Here is a 16926-nt window from a genome sequence, read left to right as displayed (position 1 = left end):
GGCGGGGGGGAGCGAAAAATGGGGGCAGCCTTGGATAAGAAATCCGGCGCTGACTGCGTGGGCTATTGTGGCTGTGTCTCCTTTTTTGTAAGCATGCTCTTGGGTATCTGACTTCCTCTCTCAGAAAAATCCTTCATTCTGGGGGCCAGAGTCTGCGCAGTTCTCTCCTCTCTTCCCCCGCTCATAAGAATTCCTAAAACTCACTCCCTCCCACCCTTAGGAATGTGTGATCTGAGCTACAATGGCTAGAGCTGCAGCAAGAAGCTAATTAAAAAGGCAGCTGCAATATTAAAGAAAATCTAGGGCTTAGGTATGATAATGGTTTCTGCAGAATAAATATATTGTTCTCGGTGTCACTAATGTGGCAAATCTATTGGCAGTAAAATGCCAAAATGACTTTCATTCTCCTTTAATGGACAAATAAAGCTCAACAAAAAGTAAGCTAGAAATATTGTACATAATGTTTTATAAAGTCAGCTGCACCCCTTTAGCAGTGAAGATCTGTGCCTCTGGAGATGCCCCCAGTAGCAAGGCAGTGTTGCTAAGGAAGTGCTTCTACTGGCATTTATGAGCAAGTGTTTTTTTTTACAGTTTCTTTAGCAGCTGCCCTAGAAGGTACCGTACCACTCTTTTATTGGTAAGGTTTCCTGTATGAGTGACTGACTTTTGTGCCTTTTCACTCTATTTTCGAGCTTCAGACTTCAGTATGTCTTAGACCAATATAAATTAACATTAAAATTATCTATAGAATTTGGAGGTCAGTCTGAAAACATGATCTGTAGCAAAACAGTGAGAATGGGTCAACAAGTCAAGGCACGGTAGCGTGCTTTGCAATTAGAGCCCACTGGCTTGTCCACAAGCCCTTGACTTGTTCATTCATCTCCACAAAGCAGAGGTAAATAATGTTCTTCAGATTTGTCACTACTATTTTTTCAGGACAGTATAAATTTGGGTACTTCACAGCCTAATATAAAGGGGAACCCCACTGTACAAATATCAGATTTCTGATTGTATTGTGCAATGCATGTGTTTTTGGACAATGAGGTGCAGAACTAAGATACGAACCTAGATGTCCTACTCAAATACCACAGCATTGTAAGTTGTGGCCTAATTCTATGTTGAACTTTAGGTCTCTTTTAAGGACTATTACTCCAAATTACAGGGACGCCAAATTAGTCCCAAGGGTTCCAGATAACAGAACCCATTTCTTTGCTTATCAAAAAATGAAAGTACCTCTGAAATGTACCTTTTGCTCTGCTTTAACATTTCAATAAAACTTTATTGGCACCACCCATATGGCCTCTGGGGCTGTTCAGGAAAGCTAGTGATACTTAGCACTTTACACTGTAGGTTATCAGCTTATCCCTATCATGTCGGAGGGCAGCCATTGGCTTGCCAGACCCAACAGGGATTCAAATTATGTTTTGCTGTGTGAGAGCAGAGCTGTGATTGGCTGCATTTGTATGTTTATTGCTTTAGCCCTTTAAAGTGTTGCCTGCTGTAGAAACTATGGTGTCGGCATAAAAGTATCATAGTGGTTTCAGGTTTGTACAATTCCTGGTTTCCATGTTAACTGGCAAAACTGTACAGGGCAAGATCAAAGGGAAGTGCAACTAAAAGGGGTCAGTGAAGTTCAAAGACCCGTCTGGGAGTCACAGTCCATTGGCACCAGTCTGGCTTTAACTCAGATACAGGGATTTTGCAATGGTTTGAATTTAAGCTGTAACAAAAATACCGGCATAAGGGAACTGAATACTCAGAAGTTGAACAAATTAAATGACAGCAGACATCTAAAAAAAGTAGAATTTTATTAGAAAAGCAGTAGAAAATAGCATTTGGGATACCTTCCAGTAAATGAAAAACAAAAACAGAGAAGCCGCTGTAGCAAGACCCTCACAAAGCATGAACAGTAATTGTGGGCACTTAGATGTCCCCATTGCCAATATCATGTGTGCCTGTTGCCACAGGTTCTAGTACTGACCTCGTTCTTCTTGTACATAGCATCTTTTCTACATTTACAGGCTGATATACAGTAACAGATCCTTTCTACACAGGCTTTAGGGAGAGAGCATCTTTTACATATTTGTATTACAGAAATACTGCACTTTGCACTTGCACAACCATTGACTTTGTTCCTGAGCATCTTTCTGTCCTCCTAACCTTGGGTCTCCAGATGTAGCAGAACTACAATACCAGGAAGGCCTTGACCCTTGATTCCATATTGGAGGGTACTAAGTACTGTAGCCCAGCAACATCTGGGGGCCTGAGGTTAAGAAACAGGGCTAAATGGGAATACAATGGTCCTGCCTCCTAAACAAAGCAATCAGCAAGTAGCTTTTGCTGGCTGTATGATGTGTATTTAAACAGATTGCTGGTTGGTTGCTTTGGTTTAATAGACTGGTACACGCTTTGACCATGTCCCTTTATAAAGAAAATGTAAATGTGCTCTTCTAAGAATATTTGCAATTTAATAAACACAACAGCGCCATTGGATGGTCAGTTCTGCCAACCGGCCTGACAGAAGGGAGAATTGGATAAGAAGTCTTGTAATGCTGCTTTGCCTAGAACGGATATGAGAAACATTATCATGACTCTTCTCTGGTCAGAACAGAAGCAGAAGTATTTTCTTCTGAAATATTCTCCAGACTGCATCACAAATGGAAGAACTGACCAGCAGGTGGCATTGTTGTGTCAAATTCACTGTATTAGTGTCAAAACCTAAATAGTGTTTAGAATAGGGCTCTATGCAGTTTTTACATATATTTGTTTTGAGGGTTTCATTTTCTTTAACAGTTAGGGCTAAACTACACAGGAGATTTTCAGCAGAGTTTTCGGGTCAGACTTTATCTGAGCCATGTAATCTTGTCATGCAATAGCACCCAATTCTGTGAGAGGCTACTAAATCTGATACCCCCCCCCCCCCGCTGTAATATAAAATGGATCAGCTAAAGTCGGATGGCGTGTTTTGTTCCTGCATCTACATCCAACAGTCAATGTATTTTAATGAGAATAAGAAAATCTTTCAGACACCATTAGATTTTATCAGGTGCAAATGCAGCATGCAGCGTTCCCTTCCAACATGTGCGTTGTGTAGTATACATATTATATTTTTGTATCAGTCCCATTATATTTTGACCCGTGCAACTACATCCGACAGGATGTGATCTGTCAATCTGGAGTCAGGAAGGAATTTTTTCCCCTCTGAGGCAAATTAGAGAGGTTTCAGATGGGGATTTTTGCCTTCCTCTGGATCAACTAGCAGTTAGGCAGGTTATATATAGGCAATATGGCTGAATGTGATGGACGTATGTCTTTTCAACCTAACTTACTATGTTACTATGTAATTTGACCCGTGTAGTTTAGCTCCTATAGTGAACTACTCACTGTGAAACAATACAAAGGCAGATTACTGAGTAAAAGTGCTTTTCTGAGTGCAAGAACAGATAAAACATGGTGAATTTCACATGTGGCATTTTTTCTGCCTGTAGAGAAACACAAACACAATGACAAACCGCCCCATCAGGTATTCATTTTTGGGCGGTAATATGCCCCATGCACACAGCGACAGGCAGAAGCATTCATGTCACTGCTGTTTTCTCCCCCTGCCCCATGTGTGACACAGCCCAAACCCAGCTGTAGCGAATGAGGAGCCATGTTTTATCATCAGCACCCATGGGTACCTGATCACCCTTTCCTAGCAGGTAATCTAAATATACCTTAATAGTTTATTAAAGAAAACAATGGAAAATTTTCTAAAAATATAAAACTATGTTAAGCTACTTTAAAAAAGAAATACATTATAATGTTGTTGCAATTGGAAGGTGGAGTTGAATAAGTAAATGCAAAAGTGTCTCAGACTTTCTAGGAAAAAATAAAAATTTCACTTATAATTAATAATGTTAATTAAAACTATTGCACACTGTTAGCACCTGGCAATACATTATCTCTCTCTATACACATTATATATATATATATATATATACCTGTATATAGTGTGTGTGTGTGTGTATATATATATACACAGCTACTAACTAGTATCCTAGGGTTCATTACAGTCAATATGGCTGAAACTGATGAACAAGAGGAAGTGTACATCAACACTGCAAGGACTAATACCTCGAGGCTTCAGGAGCGCCTTTACTAGACAGTAAAGGGAAAGCTCATTAGTTTGTGTGTGCACAGATTACCTTTTTTTGTATACCTGCTGTTTTACACATTAGCTGGAAATTAGATTTTACTAATTGTTGAGGATGAGGTAAATATACTTGTAAAACAGATACAATTTAAAGCAACAGCATTTATTTTTGAACATTTTAGGGCATGTTGCTATAGTTATCTGCTTAGGTAGATATGATGGCAGCTTCCATTTATATTTACATGTCTGCAAAGGAGTGTACTGTGCACAAAATAAACTGTGACCTAATACTTTTACGCCTTAGGGAAAACTTATAATATGCCAAATTCTTCTTTTCCTGGAAAGGGACACTTTTTTTTTATATATGTATTTGTGTTGGCAGCACAGCTGCCCTGGGTTCCAGTCTCAGCTCACTTTAACTGTGGTGGAAGCCATTGTTTTGCCACACATTTCCCTATACAAGCGGTCAGAAGTTCAACTTTATCTAATATAACGGTGGCAGATACTGTTTGTTATATGGCTCATCATCCTACAAACCAAACAGACAGATGCCAACTGACCATACTATGTCTGCCTGCTATTTTTTTTATTACTAAGGTCGTATGGTTCAACAGCATAACTGCAGGCTGTGTCAAGGGTCTGCTGATCTGTTGATGCACCATGAACTGGTTATGATGGAGCATCAGCTGATGTTATTTTCCAACATGTCCAGCTGATGGACCAAATAATATTTATGGTAAATAGATATGGGTTGGGATTGTCCCCCTACACCATATTAAAAACCATACAAAATGTGTTATGTGTATGGTGAACGAGTTGGGATAGAGGTTTGGGCAGCGAATAAACCACATTTTTATAGAAATTATGGCAGATTCTGTTAATATCTTTAAGTATGGGTCTGTATGTGAGTGGATAGATAGGTCAGTATGGGTCTGTATGCGAGTGTATAGATAGGTCAGTATGGGTCTGTATGTGAGTGGATAGATAGGTCAGTATGGGTCTGTATGTGAGTATATAGATAGGTCAGTATGGGTCTGTATGTGAGTGTATAGATAGGTCAGTATGGGTCTGTATGTGAGTGGATAGATAGGTCAGTGTGGGTCTGTATGTGAGTGGATAGATAGGTCAGTGTGGGTCTGTATGTGAGTGGATAGATAGGTCAGTGTGGGTCTGTATGTGAGTGGATAGATAGGTCAGTATGGGTCTGTATGTGAGTGGATAGATAGGTCAGTGTGGGTCTGTATGTGAGTGGATAGATAGGTCAGTGTGGGTCTGTATGTGAGTGGATAGATAGGTCAGTATGGGTCTGTATGTGAGTGTATAGATAGGTCTGTATGTGAGTGTATAGATAGGTCAGTATGGGTCTGTATGTGAGTGGATAGATAGGTCAGTGTGGGTCTGTATGTGAGTGGATAGATAGGTCAGTGTGGGTCTGTATGTGAGTGGATAGATAGGTCAGTGTGGGTCTGTATGTGAGTGGATAGATAGGTCAGTGTGGGTCTGTATGTGAGTGGATAGATAGGTCAGTATGGGTCTGTATGTGAGTGGATAGATAGGTCAGTGTGGGTCTGTATGTGAGTGGATAGATAGGTCAGTGTGGGTCTGTATGTGAGTGGATAGATAGGTCAGTGTGGGTCTGTATGTGAGTGGATAGATAGGTCAGTATGGGTCTGTATGTGAGTGTATAGATAGGTCAGTGTGGGTCTGTATGTGAGTGGATAGATAGGTCAGTATGGGTCTGTATGTGAGTGGATAGATAGGTCAGTATGGGTCTGTATGTGAGTGGATAGATAGGTCAGTATGGGTCTGTATGTGAGTGTATAGATAGGTCAGTATGGGTCTGTATGTGAGTGGATAGATAGGTCAGTATGGGTCTGTATGTGAGTGGATAGATAGGTCAGTGTGGGTCTGTATGTGAGTGTATAGATAGGTCAGTGTGGGTCTGTATGTGAGTGTATAGATAGGTCAGTATGGGTCTACATGTGAGTGTATAGATCAGTATAGGTTTGTGTGTGTTCTGGGTTCACAATGGATCTTTTGTAACTATGTAACTATATATAGTGGCTTGATTTGCTCTTGCAAGCTCATGGATAATGATTGCCAACGAAAAGCATATGCTACTGAATCCTATCTAGTTGTGGCCTTAACTACTCACTCATTAGGCCGCCAATAACCATCAGAGAGCCTGAGACAGAAAATCAAGCTCCCAGCCATGACAGCTACCAACCCTGTTGCACTACCCTGTCTGTCATCAAAAGGAATGGGGAAATGAAGCTGTAATGGGGTGCATGGGTGGAGTGGTTTGGGAGGGAAGGGGGAAGAGAACATGAAAAAGGCACTGAGAAATGTGCATTTACTAACCTACTTATAAACATCTGAATAAATAATGCATTGGTGTGTTCAGCAAGAGCTTTGCTAATGGCAATAATAGACTCTATCATCTCTCTTAAAATAAAAAAAACAGCAGTGCAATTATAGATATAAATATTCCGGCAATTAAATATGGAATTCATTCTCCTGGAACAAGACAAAATATTGGCTAAAACTGTAACAACCTCCTGCCAAACTGACGGTATAAAATCATTTCATATTAAATTTATGTCTAATAAACAGTTAAATAATATTTATAAATCTTTAAAAATCTAAAAATTATTAAAATACCTTTTACATGATAAACTATGTGTTAAACTAGGTTTACGTTTCATTTTTTTAACATTTTTTTTCCCTTGTTCATAAATCTACTACATTTAAGGGCTTCATTTTCAATTTTCGAGTTTGTGAATTCGATTTTCTAAATCAAATAAACTGGCATATCGAATGCTCGCTTATTTATTAATGTGGTAAACTTGTGCGATTAAAAGAAACTTGCATACCTCGAATCTTTGAGTTTGTAAAACCCGAATAAAACTCGAATATCTCGAATTGAAAATATGGCTTGACTTTGTATGGACAACTCCCATTGACTTCTATAGAAACTCGCAAGCTTTTAGATGGCGAATTTTTATATGCAAGCTTTTGGGTTTTTTTGCACTTAATAAATACCAGGCACTCAAGTTTTTGTACCATAGCTCAAATTCAAGTTTTTTAGCACAAAAAAACTTGAATAGTAAAAAAAAATTAAACATTGAGCAGTCTCCCTTGATGTACGTGCTATGTCACCACGCAGGGTAGTTTCTGGATAAGGGATACATGTAGAAGAGATTGCCTGGAAACTGGGTAATGTCGTTTTGAAATCATGGGATCAAGTTATAAAAAGATTTACATAAAATTATAGTGTGAAAAAGTTGCCATATTGACACAAAATCGGTACCATAATTTTGCCCCAGCTACCTTCAGCCTACCCACAATGCCATACTTTCCAACAGTCCAAACATAGACAGGATAGTGCTGATTTCTAACACCAAAAGTGGGTGTGGCTTTTCTAAAAGCAGGCATGGTTTAGGTGATTAAGGGGCATGGCCTAAATCAGGGATCCCCAACCTTTTTTACCTGTGAGCAACATTTCAATGAAAAAAGCTGGGGAGCAACACAAGCACAACAACATTCCTAGTAGGTGACCAATATGGACTCAGATTGGTTAATTAGTAGCCCAATATGGACTGGCAGACTTCTAGAGGCTCTGTTTAGCAGTACACGTGGTCTTTATGCCTCCAAGTCAGAAATTCAAAAATGGGAACCTACTTTGAGGCCTCTGCGAGCAACATCCAAGGGGTTAGTTAGCAACATGTTGCCCCCGAGCCACTGGTTGGGGATCACTGGCCTAAATGTTCTCAAACCTTGCCTGATTGGCTTAGTAGCGTTACTAGTGTGGTCTTCTGGGTGAGGACATTATTTTGCTATTAGCAAGCTTGGCAGCCACGTTGTGCTCCATTTCATAAATAAGTGGCATATATGACCTGCTGCATTAAATTTTTGTTTAGAATGTGGCACATACCATATAAATGCGTCATAGAATTCTGAGCACATGTGATCCATATCTCATCATGGCCCTACTTTTTGCAGGAAGGGTGTGGGACACACTTAAGCACTTGGGTTGGCAACTTATCTACATCATTCTGCCATCTTGCTATATACTACTGCCATAAATGTGCCATTCTTGGTTTGGGCACAAATCCCTTGTACAATATATAATACTCATAACAAAGTCGGGCCTTTGGTTGGTCTGTTGCTTGATAAGAGGGGCTGGCTGCCCATCTGTTTTCCTTTAGACTCCATGACCTGGGCAGACAAAAGGGCTGGGGCGGAGAGGTGGTGAGCCGTCACCTTCTGCTGATGATACACATTGATGTAGCTAGCGATGAGCAGAGTCATCTCCAGTATCTAAAAAAATAAAAAAACAATTGTGTTTTATAAAACTAAGGAGACCAATTGTTTCTTATTACAAGGTAACAGAAAATTGAGCCGGTACAGTCATTCTATATTTTGTGTTTGTCCAGTTTAAACATAGATATGATGCATTAACAAAATCTACCAAAGGTTCTTAAGGAAAACTATACCCCCAAACAATGTAGGTCTCTATAGAAATATGTTGCATAAACAGCTCATATGTAAAACCCTGCTTCGTCTAAATAAACCATTTTCATAAAAATACACTTTTTTTACTAGTATATGCTATTGGGTAATCCTAAATAGAAAATTGTCATTTTAAGAATTAAGGGCCGCCCCCTGGGGGTCATAGGATTCACAGTGCACACAAACAAGCCAAGGCACACATACATGCTAGGCCCCATCAGCCAATTAATTAACAGAGTTCTGCCTTTTGCTCCCACACTACTTCCTGTTACAGTTAGAGCTGCATTATTTCCTGTCAGCTGATCTCTGAGGGTGCACACAGCCCATCACTAAATGGCGGCTCAAGGGAAAGGATGTAAAAGGGCAATATTTACTGATATATATATTCCAGTTTGGCGAGATTCTTTAATAGGTCACTTACCATGATATAAACTATCTGTTGGTTAAGTATTCATTCTGGGGTATAATTTCCCTTTAAACTGGCCATATATGCCTGGGATTTGATGGGCAGTTAAAGCAATTTTGACCACATTGCGTGATCAAATCTCCCTTTAGGGAGAGATTTACTAATCCATGAATCCGAATCCCGAAAGGGAAAAATTGGATTGGAAATGAAAATTTCACCGGCTTTTCGTCGCCATCGCGACTTGTTCGTATTTGTCGCGACTTTATCGTATTTTGCGCGACTATTTCAGCGCCGCCGTGATTTTTTCGTATTGAACGATTGTAAACGACGGAAAAACCAATCCAATTTTTCCGCAATGGCGACGAAAAAGTCGCAGAAAATATATACGAAAAAGTTGCGCCGGCGACACAAAAGTTGCGGAACATACGGAAAAGTTGCGACGGCGTCGAAAAAGTCACAAAAATACCGATCATTACGAAAAAAATGCATTCAGGCGCCTTCGGACCATTCGTGGATTAGTAAATCTGCCCCTTAGTGTCTATTTAGCATGTCAGCTAAATAAACAGCTTAGGAATGGATACAGGCTTGATTTCTAGCTGGGCTGGGAGCAGTAATGTACATAAAATAAGTAGGCAAACAGAAAGTAAGTGTGGTATAAACTACAAAAAGAATTGCTATGTATCAATCTAAACAGGCTTTGTCTCCTTCCCACCCCTTTCCCTTGCAGTTTTGTTCTCTGGAAAGGAACCTCTCGCCGCCAAGCCTGCTATTTCCTACAGTAGCACAGTCATAAGCTTCTTACCTATTTACCTCACTGCATTTTATTTGTATAAGTGGCGCTTGGAACCCGGCGGGAAGGCCACTCAACGAACAAAAGAGCAGGCATTATGTAATTGCATTTTCAGGTTTTTAGAGTCCCTAATTGCCTTTTTCACCCCCCTTCCTAGCATCCCACTAAGATAATAAACACTGCTTTGTTTAAACCACAGGTGCTTAATTTCTGTGTTTTTATTTATTTATTTTTTTTGAGCTGTAGCGTATTAAGAGTACTCCATCCCTGAAAGCCCACCTTAGAGAAGCTGGCGTGTATTTCAGCTAATGCACCTACCTTCGGTTTCGCCATGGCAAAGAGAAGTTTCTCAGATGGCTTGTCCTTTGTCAGCGTGTTGTTAACCACCAGCATAAAGTCATCCCGGTGACCTCCGAAGGTCATTAGACTCCTGTGTGCGTACGTGAATAGCAGCCTCTTGAGAGGCGCAAGAGTGGGTGGAAAAGGCGAAAATGTTATTTTTTATGTTCAATTGAAGAGCGAATGTGTCGAAACTCTTGAACAAAGCATCAGATTTACTTAATAAACGGCACAAATCTGCAATTAGGAATTTTCAGGGCTTACAGAAGCAATATGGCCAGTGAACATTTGTTTTCAGGAAAGCAGACAGGCTTGTAATAAATCCATAAATAAGCAATTTGACATTATTTGTGTTTGTCCCTGTGGAGGTTACATATTAAATACTACAGAGCCAAGAAGTGTTATTCTAGTTCACAAAGCAAAGGATCATTTATCCTCATCATCAGATTATATCTAAAGCTGTTACCCTCGTCGTGAACTAGAGTCCCATAATGCTCTGCTGGCTACAGGCTGGATGAGATTGTAAGCAGAGAAAGCAGAGGGTTCCTGCAGAGCAGCGATGGTATGCATTATTCCCAGTTGGAATATCTGGAGATTTTAGGCCACACTCCAATATTCACCTGACCTGCCCAAACTGCACCCATATATCAATAAGCCCTGCCTACAGGGGCCATGAAATGAGACAATCCAAAAGGGAAGCGGGGGGGAAGAAACATGGACAGTGTGCATGGGAAGTAAACGTCTGTAACTTGGTCATGTAATCTGCCTCCAGCGAGGAATACTTCACAAACTTGGTATAATTTTAAGAGTAACCCAAAGCCATTAGTTTTAAGGAAATGCTAAAACGTACCATTGTGTTATATTCCAGGACACTGATGCCATCTTCATGCACGGCAAGCCACACAATGGCATTTTCAAAGGGTGTTGGTAGTATAGGCTGGAAATAGGAAACAGCACATATTAAGCTGGATCATTGGCAGGAGCACAGCAATATACAGAATAAAAGCACCTCATCATTTTGGTTTAACTTCTGAGTTGGCATGCAAAAAACACCAGACTAAAGTTAATCTCTATTGAGCCCTATCGGGGCAAAGTGCTACTGTCCTGCTTCCCATGGAAATGCTTCTAGACTTTAGGTTGTAACCAGCCCAGCGTAGGGCTGCAGGCAGAAAGAATCACAACAGCAATTCTTGGATCTAATCACCAGTTAGGGTGAGATTTGGTGCATTTGCACTCTCTGGAAAGTAGCCAGTAACTTGCAATAATAAAAAAGCAACCTTAAGGGAGGTGGTCACACACTATAAGATCTGCTCGTTTGGCAACCTCCCCATCTTTCCCCAGATATGGCCACCTAAGGTGGGTGGTATCAGAGGAACCAAATCATTTGGCTCTTAGTATAGGTCAAACGATCGGATTACATGGAAGGAAATAGGAACCATTGGTGCGGGGACCCAATCAAGGAACCAATGCTGCCCTCGATCCAATGGCAAAATCAAACCTTCCCTATTCACACCTCTGTGAGTTTCAGGTGTCACTTCTCTGAAGAGTTAAAAAGTGCCACTGTGATTGGATTGGTGGGAGAGTTTATATGCTGAGGACTTCCCATACCAGTCAGTTGAACTGAAGAAGCTGCTCAGATGAGTAGTGAAACGTCTTCAATGATTACTTAGCAAGTCCAGTTGCTTTAAATTGACCTATACTAGATATACTATACAATAGTCAAACCTTCCCTATCAATATTTAGCCAAATATCAGTTGGGTAGGCCTGTAGGGGGTCCCCACGCACGGACAGATAAGCTGCCAAATCAACCTGAACTACTTGCCTTTGTATGGCAACCTTAACATGTAGCGACTATGACCAATTTGCTATCTATAGGTCAGGCATATGAATATCTACTACAGAGCTGTCATAACAGGGTATAAATAAGTGCAAATGCTGTGGGTTCTGTACTGCAGCAGCAGCAGTATATAGTAATATACATGGGAACTGGGTGTAAGATGGAAAATTAGGCAGGATGGTGACCGTAACCATTTATATTACTTCTGCCCAACCTCTGGTCCTCCAGCTGTTGCTACGTCACCTTACTGTGTGGTTACATACAAAAATTAGACTCATTTACATGTGTATTTGAGGGTTTTTTTTTTATAGTATTGGTTTAAATAATGTGACTTTACTCTGTAAAGCTTTTGCCAGTCTGGTAATGGCACTTTCCTGCCCAGAGGTTTACACTGTACTAATACAAATATATATAGGATTTCAGAAATGGGTTGCATGTTAAAAACTGGACTAACAACACTTTACAAAAATTTTAGATGAGCCATTGAAAGACAAAATGATTAATTTGTTCAGTAAAACAAAACCCTTTATTTTCACTTACTTTTGCTGCAAAAAGTGTGCCTCCAAATAATGCCCATTTCCTTGCCACAGTCAGGTAAATCCGCACACAGTCTGAGCCACTGTGGCCTCGAAGGGCTATCCACCTCGTTGCCAACCGCTGCTGAAGTTGCCTATAAAAGCCATTATTAAATCGTCATCAAAAATCATCCAAATTAACTGTGTTGTCCACCCACCAAATGGTATCCTGGGCTGTAGACAGGGAAAGCCTTAGGCTAAGATTTGGGATAAATGTTATAATTTTTGGCAGCTAAACTACAACCAAAAAAGGGGGTTTCACTTTTACATATAATAGTAAATTACCAGTTGGGGTATACCACGGGTATACCAAGGGTCAATTGCATTTAATAGTGCAATATATAGGATATATTTTAGCCCTTGTAATAGTCTTTCAAATTCTTACTTGAGTTGCTCTTCAGAGCAGTCGTCTTTATATCTCTTAGGGTAGAATTTCTCCAAGGCTTGCTTTACTGCTTGGCTAGACTTCCCTTGACAAAGTGCAGTTTGAGATGGACGTTCAAAGTCTCCACTTTCTACCTATACCACCAAAGAAATCCACTTAGAATAAAAATTCTTCTTAGGAGTAAAGATGACATTGTATTTATTATCTACTAAACTATGATCTTCTGCTAGGGTTAATTTTAAGCCCTTCAGAAGACTTAAGGGCTTATATAAGGATGCTAGTGCAACGTGCCATTTTTGACATGGCAGTAGCTCCGAAATTCCCTAGTGTTAATAGACACACTTTGGGGCACATTTACTAATCCACGAACGTCCGAAAAGCGTCTGAATGCGTTTTTTTCGTAATGATCGGTATTTTGCGATTTTTTCGTAAATTGTCGCGACTTTTTCATAGCCGTTATGACTTGCGCAAATTGTCGCGACTTTTTCGTAGCCGTCGCGCCGAGTACGAAAGTTTCGGATTCATTCAAGCTTCAGTATCCAGGTTGGAGCTGCAGAGTGCCATTGAGTCCTATGGGAGGCTTCCAAAATCATGCAAAGTCTGAAAGGTTTGCCCGCCGTTTATGAGCGCTCAATACGAAAAAGTCGCGACAATATACGAGCAAATCGTAACGGCTCCGAAAAAGTCGCGACAATTCGCACAAGTCGTAACGGCGACGAAAAAATCGCAAAAAATGTTCATTTTCAATCCGAATTTTTCCCATTCAGATTCATGGATTAGTAAATGTGCCCTTTTGTGTTTACACAGTTAATATTATTTTTTTTTTTTATATTTCATTTTAGCCATATTCTTTGTTTCCCAGGTGTCCTCAGCCATGTGAATTGTGCTTAGGTAAACTTCTGCCTCTCTTTACTGCTGCGCTGCAAGTTCCCCCCCAGCAGCCAATCAGCAGAACAATGGTAAGGTAGCAACGGAGCATGGCTTAAAGTGCTCAGAATAGCACTCAATAGTAAAAATCCAAGTCTACTACAATAAGTAGTAGAAACAATAGCTTAAAGGGAAACGAAAGTCAAAGTCACTTGGGGGTGCCAAAATGTTAGGCACCCCCAAGTGACTTTAACCGCTTACCTCGTACCCCGGGCTGGTGCCCCTGTTAGGAGAAAACAGCACCAGCCCGGGGCACCTGGAGCGCAGCGCTTCCGTCTTCCTCGCTTCCTTTTCCTGAGTGCCAGCGGTGGGCGCATGCGCAGTAGAGTGAAAAGCCGACTTTAACATTTAAGTTCGGCTTTTCACTCTACTGCGCATGCGCGCGCAGCGAATCAGGAAAAGGAAGCGCCGGCAGCTACCCCGGGCTGGTGCTGTTCCTTCCTCACAGGGGCACCAGCCCGGGGTAAAAGGTAGGTGGTCAAAGTCACTTGGGGGTGCCTAACATTTTGGCACCCCCAAGTGACTTTGACTTTATTTTTCCTTTAACTAAAATCAATACATTCTGAAGTGCTGGCTCTTTCTGAAAGCTCAGGCACAATGCACTGAGATGGTGCCTACACACCAATATTACAGCTACAAATACATTTGTTGGTTCAAGAATAACATTTTAAATGGTAGAATAAATTATTTGCAATAAACACAGTATAATTTATTAATATTGACTACACCATAAAAATGATGAATGAATCCCTTTAAGATTATTGGGAAGTAAATAATATTACATTTCATTCTGTATGCCTCTCATTCTCCCCTGTTCCCTATATAAAAGCACATATTCATTTTCTGTACTTTTGTTTAAAAAGAGAAAAAAATCATTCTGAACTAAGAGCAGTTTTGGGAAGAGGCAAAAACAATTTTTCTTTGCTGATTTTATAAAACTTACTGTTATTAGCCTACACATCAGATACATTACAGCCCTTCTCCTGCCATTAGGGCAATGCACTGAAATAGTGCTTCCACATCTGCAGTCCCCCTACCACGTGCACAGGCACAGACGCAAGATTAACCACTGTTTTTTTATTTATAGAGACTTGAAATTGTATAATTAATGGTTAATGCTGTTCTGCGCATTAGCTAAATGCTTCATTAAATGTAATTGCGGAGGAAATTGCATAAAAAGGAATGCGCAGCCGCTCTGTCGGAGGTTACCTGGGCCAAGAGTGCTGCCAGTTCCAATGCCAACTCCTTATTAACTGGAAACATTCCATTAACTATTTTATCGTTTGTCTGGTACATTAATAGCAGCTTTTCTTTCTCCGTTTCTCCCCGCGTTTGTGCTGAAAAGCATAGTCTGGAGAGAAATAAACAAAAGCTCAAGAGAAAATAAAGTACAGGTATGGGACCTGTTATCAAGAATGCCTGGGACCTGGGCTCTTCCGGATAAGGGATCTTTCTGTAATAAGACTACTAAAATAATTTAAACATTAAATAAACCGAATAAGGTTGTTCTGCCCCCAATAAGGGGTAATTATATCTTAGTTATGACCAAGTACAAGGAACTGTTTTATTTTTAAAGAGAAAAGGGTAATCATTCTTAAAAATTGAAATTATTTGATTAGTGGAGTCAATGGCAAATGGCTTGTCTGGATAATGGGTCTCTGGATAATGGATTCTATCACTGTACAATAATTGACAGTAGAAAATAACATAAAGTAAAACCCCAATTTTTAAGCCCCAGATGCTGTTTTTTCATGGTCCCATACAAACGTGCTGCGTTTTTTTTATGCCACTTCTAGGGATTCTACCTATTCTAGCTATCACATAAAATTTGCTATTAAAATTTTATGTGATAGCTACTAGTTTACATGCCTGTTTTTCTTCCCAAGGAAGCTGTTGCTATATGGGATACTATGTGCCAAAAATGTGCCAAAACCTAGACAGTCCCTTGGGGCCTATCTGTTGAACCTCCAGTGGCCTCCCTCCCCGCTCTTGAATTGCGCAACTGTAGGTATACGGAAAAGTGGCTACTGGTTTTCTGATTAATAAATGCAGAATTGCCCAGCAGGGTTGGTTTCCATCTCATCGGCTTCCTATTATCCTTACTGTGATTGCCATCATAGAGCATGCTTAGTTGAAGCAAGGTCCAGAATGGATTCATTCCCCTACTCAGGGTCTTGGGGAGGACTCAAAGAGCAACAAGATGGCGTATGCCAACCATTCTGTGCTACTATGCCTTTTTAGCCAGGAAAAGTGATAGCTGCTGTGATTCTCCGATAGTGTTTCAAGAGGGAGGGCTCTGGAGGGTTTTGTTCTCCTTTAAAGAATCAATTACTGGCAAAGAACTTTTAGTTCAAAGTTATGCAAAAAAATAGAGTGATAAATGGGTTATTAAATTTCAAGATTGGTGAGGCACGTGGATGAACTAAGGTTGAAGAAATGGCACAAAATGGTTTCTCAGTTTCACACTCCTTTTCCTCAAAAAGAAACACAAAACCATTATGTAATATGGCAGTGTGGCTGCAGCACAAAGCAAACAGCACCTACATTTATCCTTTTACTTATGGCAAACCGCATCCTGCATATTGTGATTAACTTGCCATAGACTGTTTAAAACAACTTTCAGATTGGCTGCTAAGGGTGCAGGGTGTATAGTTAATGGGAGCAGATTAAGTGAGCCCTACTGTTTGCTGATTTATGAGAAGTTATGGAGAGATATTTCCGCACCTGTTCTTGTAGGTAAGTCGTACTGTGCGGGATCCATCACATTTCCCAGGGTGCTGCTCTTTGGATGCCTGTTCCCATTTTGAGATGATGTCACAAATCTAACATAAAGAGGTGAGACAACGTGCATTTTAGGACACAGTGCAAAGAAGAGAGGAACAAATGGGCCCACAGGATACACTTGGCCATCTTCTTTACGTCTTGACTAAAAATGTTCATTTCACAAGAATTCCCTGTTTACCTGTGCTATGAGCGCTATTTCTAATGCAGGCCATTTTTTATGTTCTACAGGTAGCAC

General features: G+C 40.4%; 1 protein-coding gene across 1 annotated transcript in view; it reads right to left on the bottom strand.

Moving 5' to 3' along the window:
• Window positions 1-6077: 6077 nt before the first annotated feature.
• plekhh2 (pleckstrin homology, MyTH4 and FERM domain containing H2) overlaps window positions 6078-16926 on the bottom strand; it is a 92481-nt gene continuing 81632 nt past the window's right edge. Inside the window, exons 24-30 of the mRNA XM_002932393.5 lie at window positions 16632-16729; window positions 15117-15258; window positions 12981-13114; window positions 12561-12690; window positions 11033-11119; window positions 10162-10299; window positions 6078-8455 (exon numbers count right to left, since the gene is read on the bottom strand). Coding sequence (XP_002932439.1) covers window positions 8270-8455; window positions 10162-10299; window positions 11033-11119; window positions 12561-12690; window positions 12981-13114; window positions 15117-15258; window positions 16632-16729 — 915 coding nt within the window. The 3' untranslated portion in view covers window positions 6078-8269. The remainder of the gene's footprint in view (window positions 8456-10161; window positions 10300-11032; window positions 11120-12560; window positions 12691-12980; window positions 13115-15116; window positions 15259-16631; window positions 16730-16926) is intronic.

Source organism: Xenopus tropicalis, chromosome 5, assembly GCF_000004195.4.
Source record: "Xenopus tropicalis strain Nigerian chromosome 5, UCB_Xtro_10.0, whole genome shotgun sequence".
NCBI classification, from domain to species: domain Eukaryota; kingdom Metazoa; phylum Chordata; class Amphibia; order Anura; family Pipidae; genus Xenopus; species Xenopus tropicalis.
The sequence above is the reverse complement of the archived record's forward strand: the minus strand, read 5'-3'. Positions and strand labels throughout refer to the sequence as shown.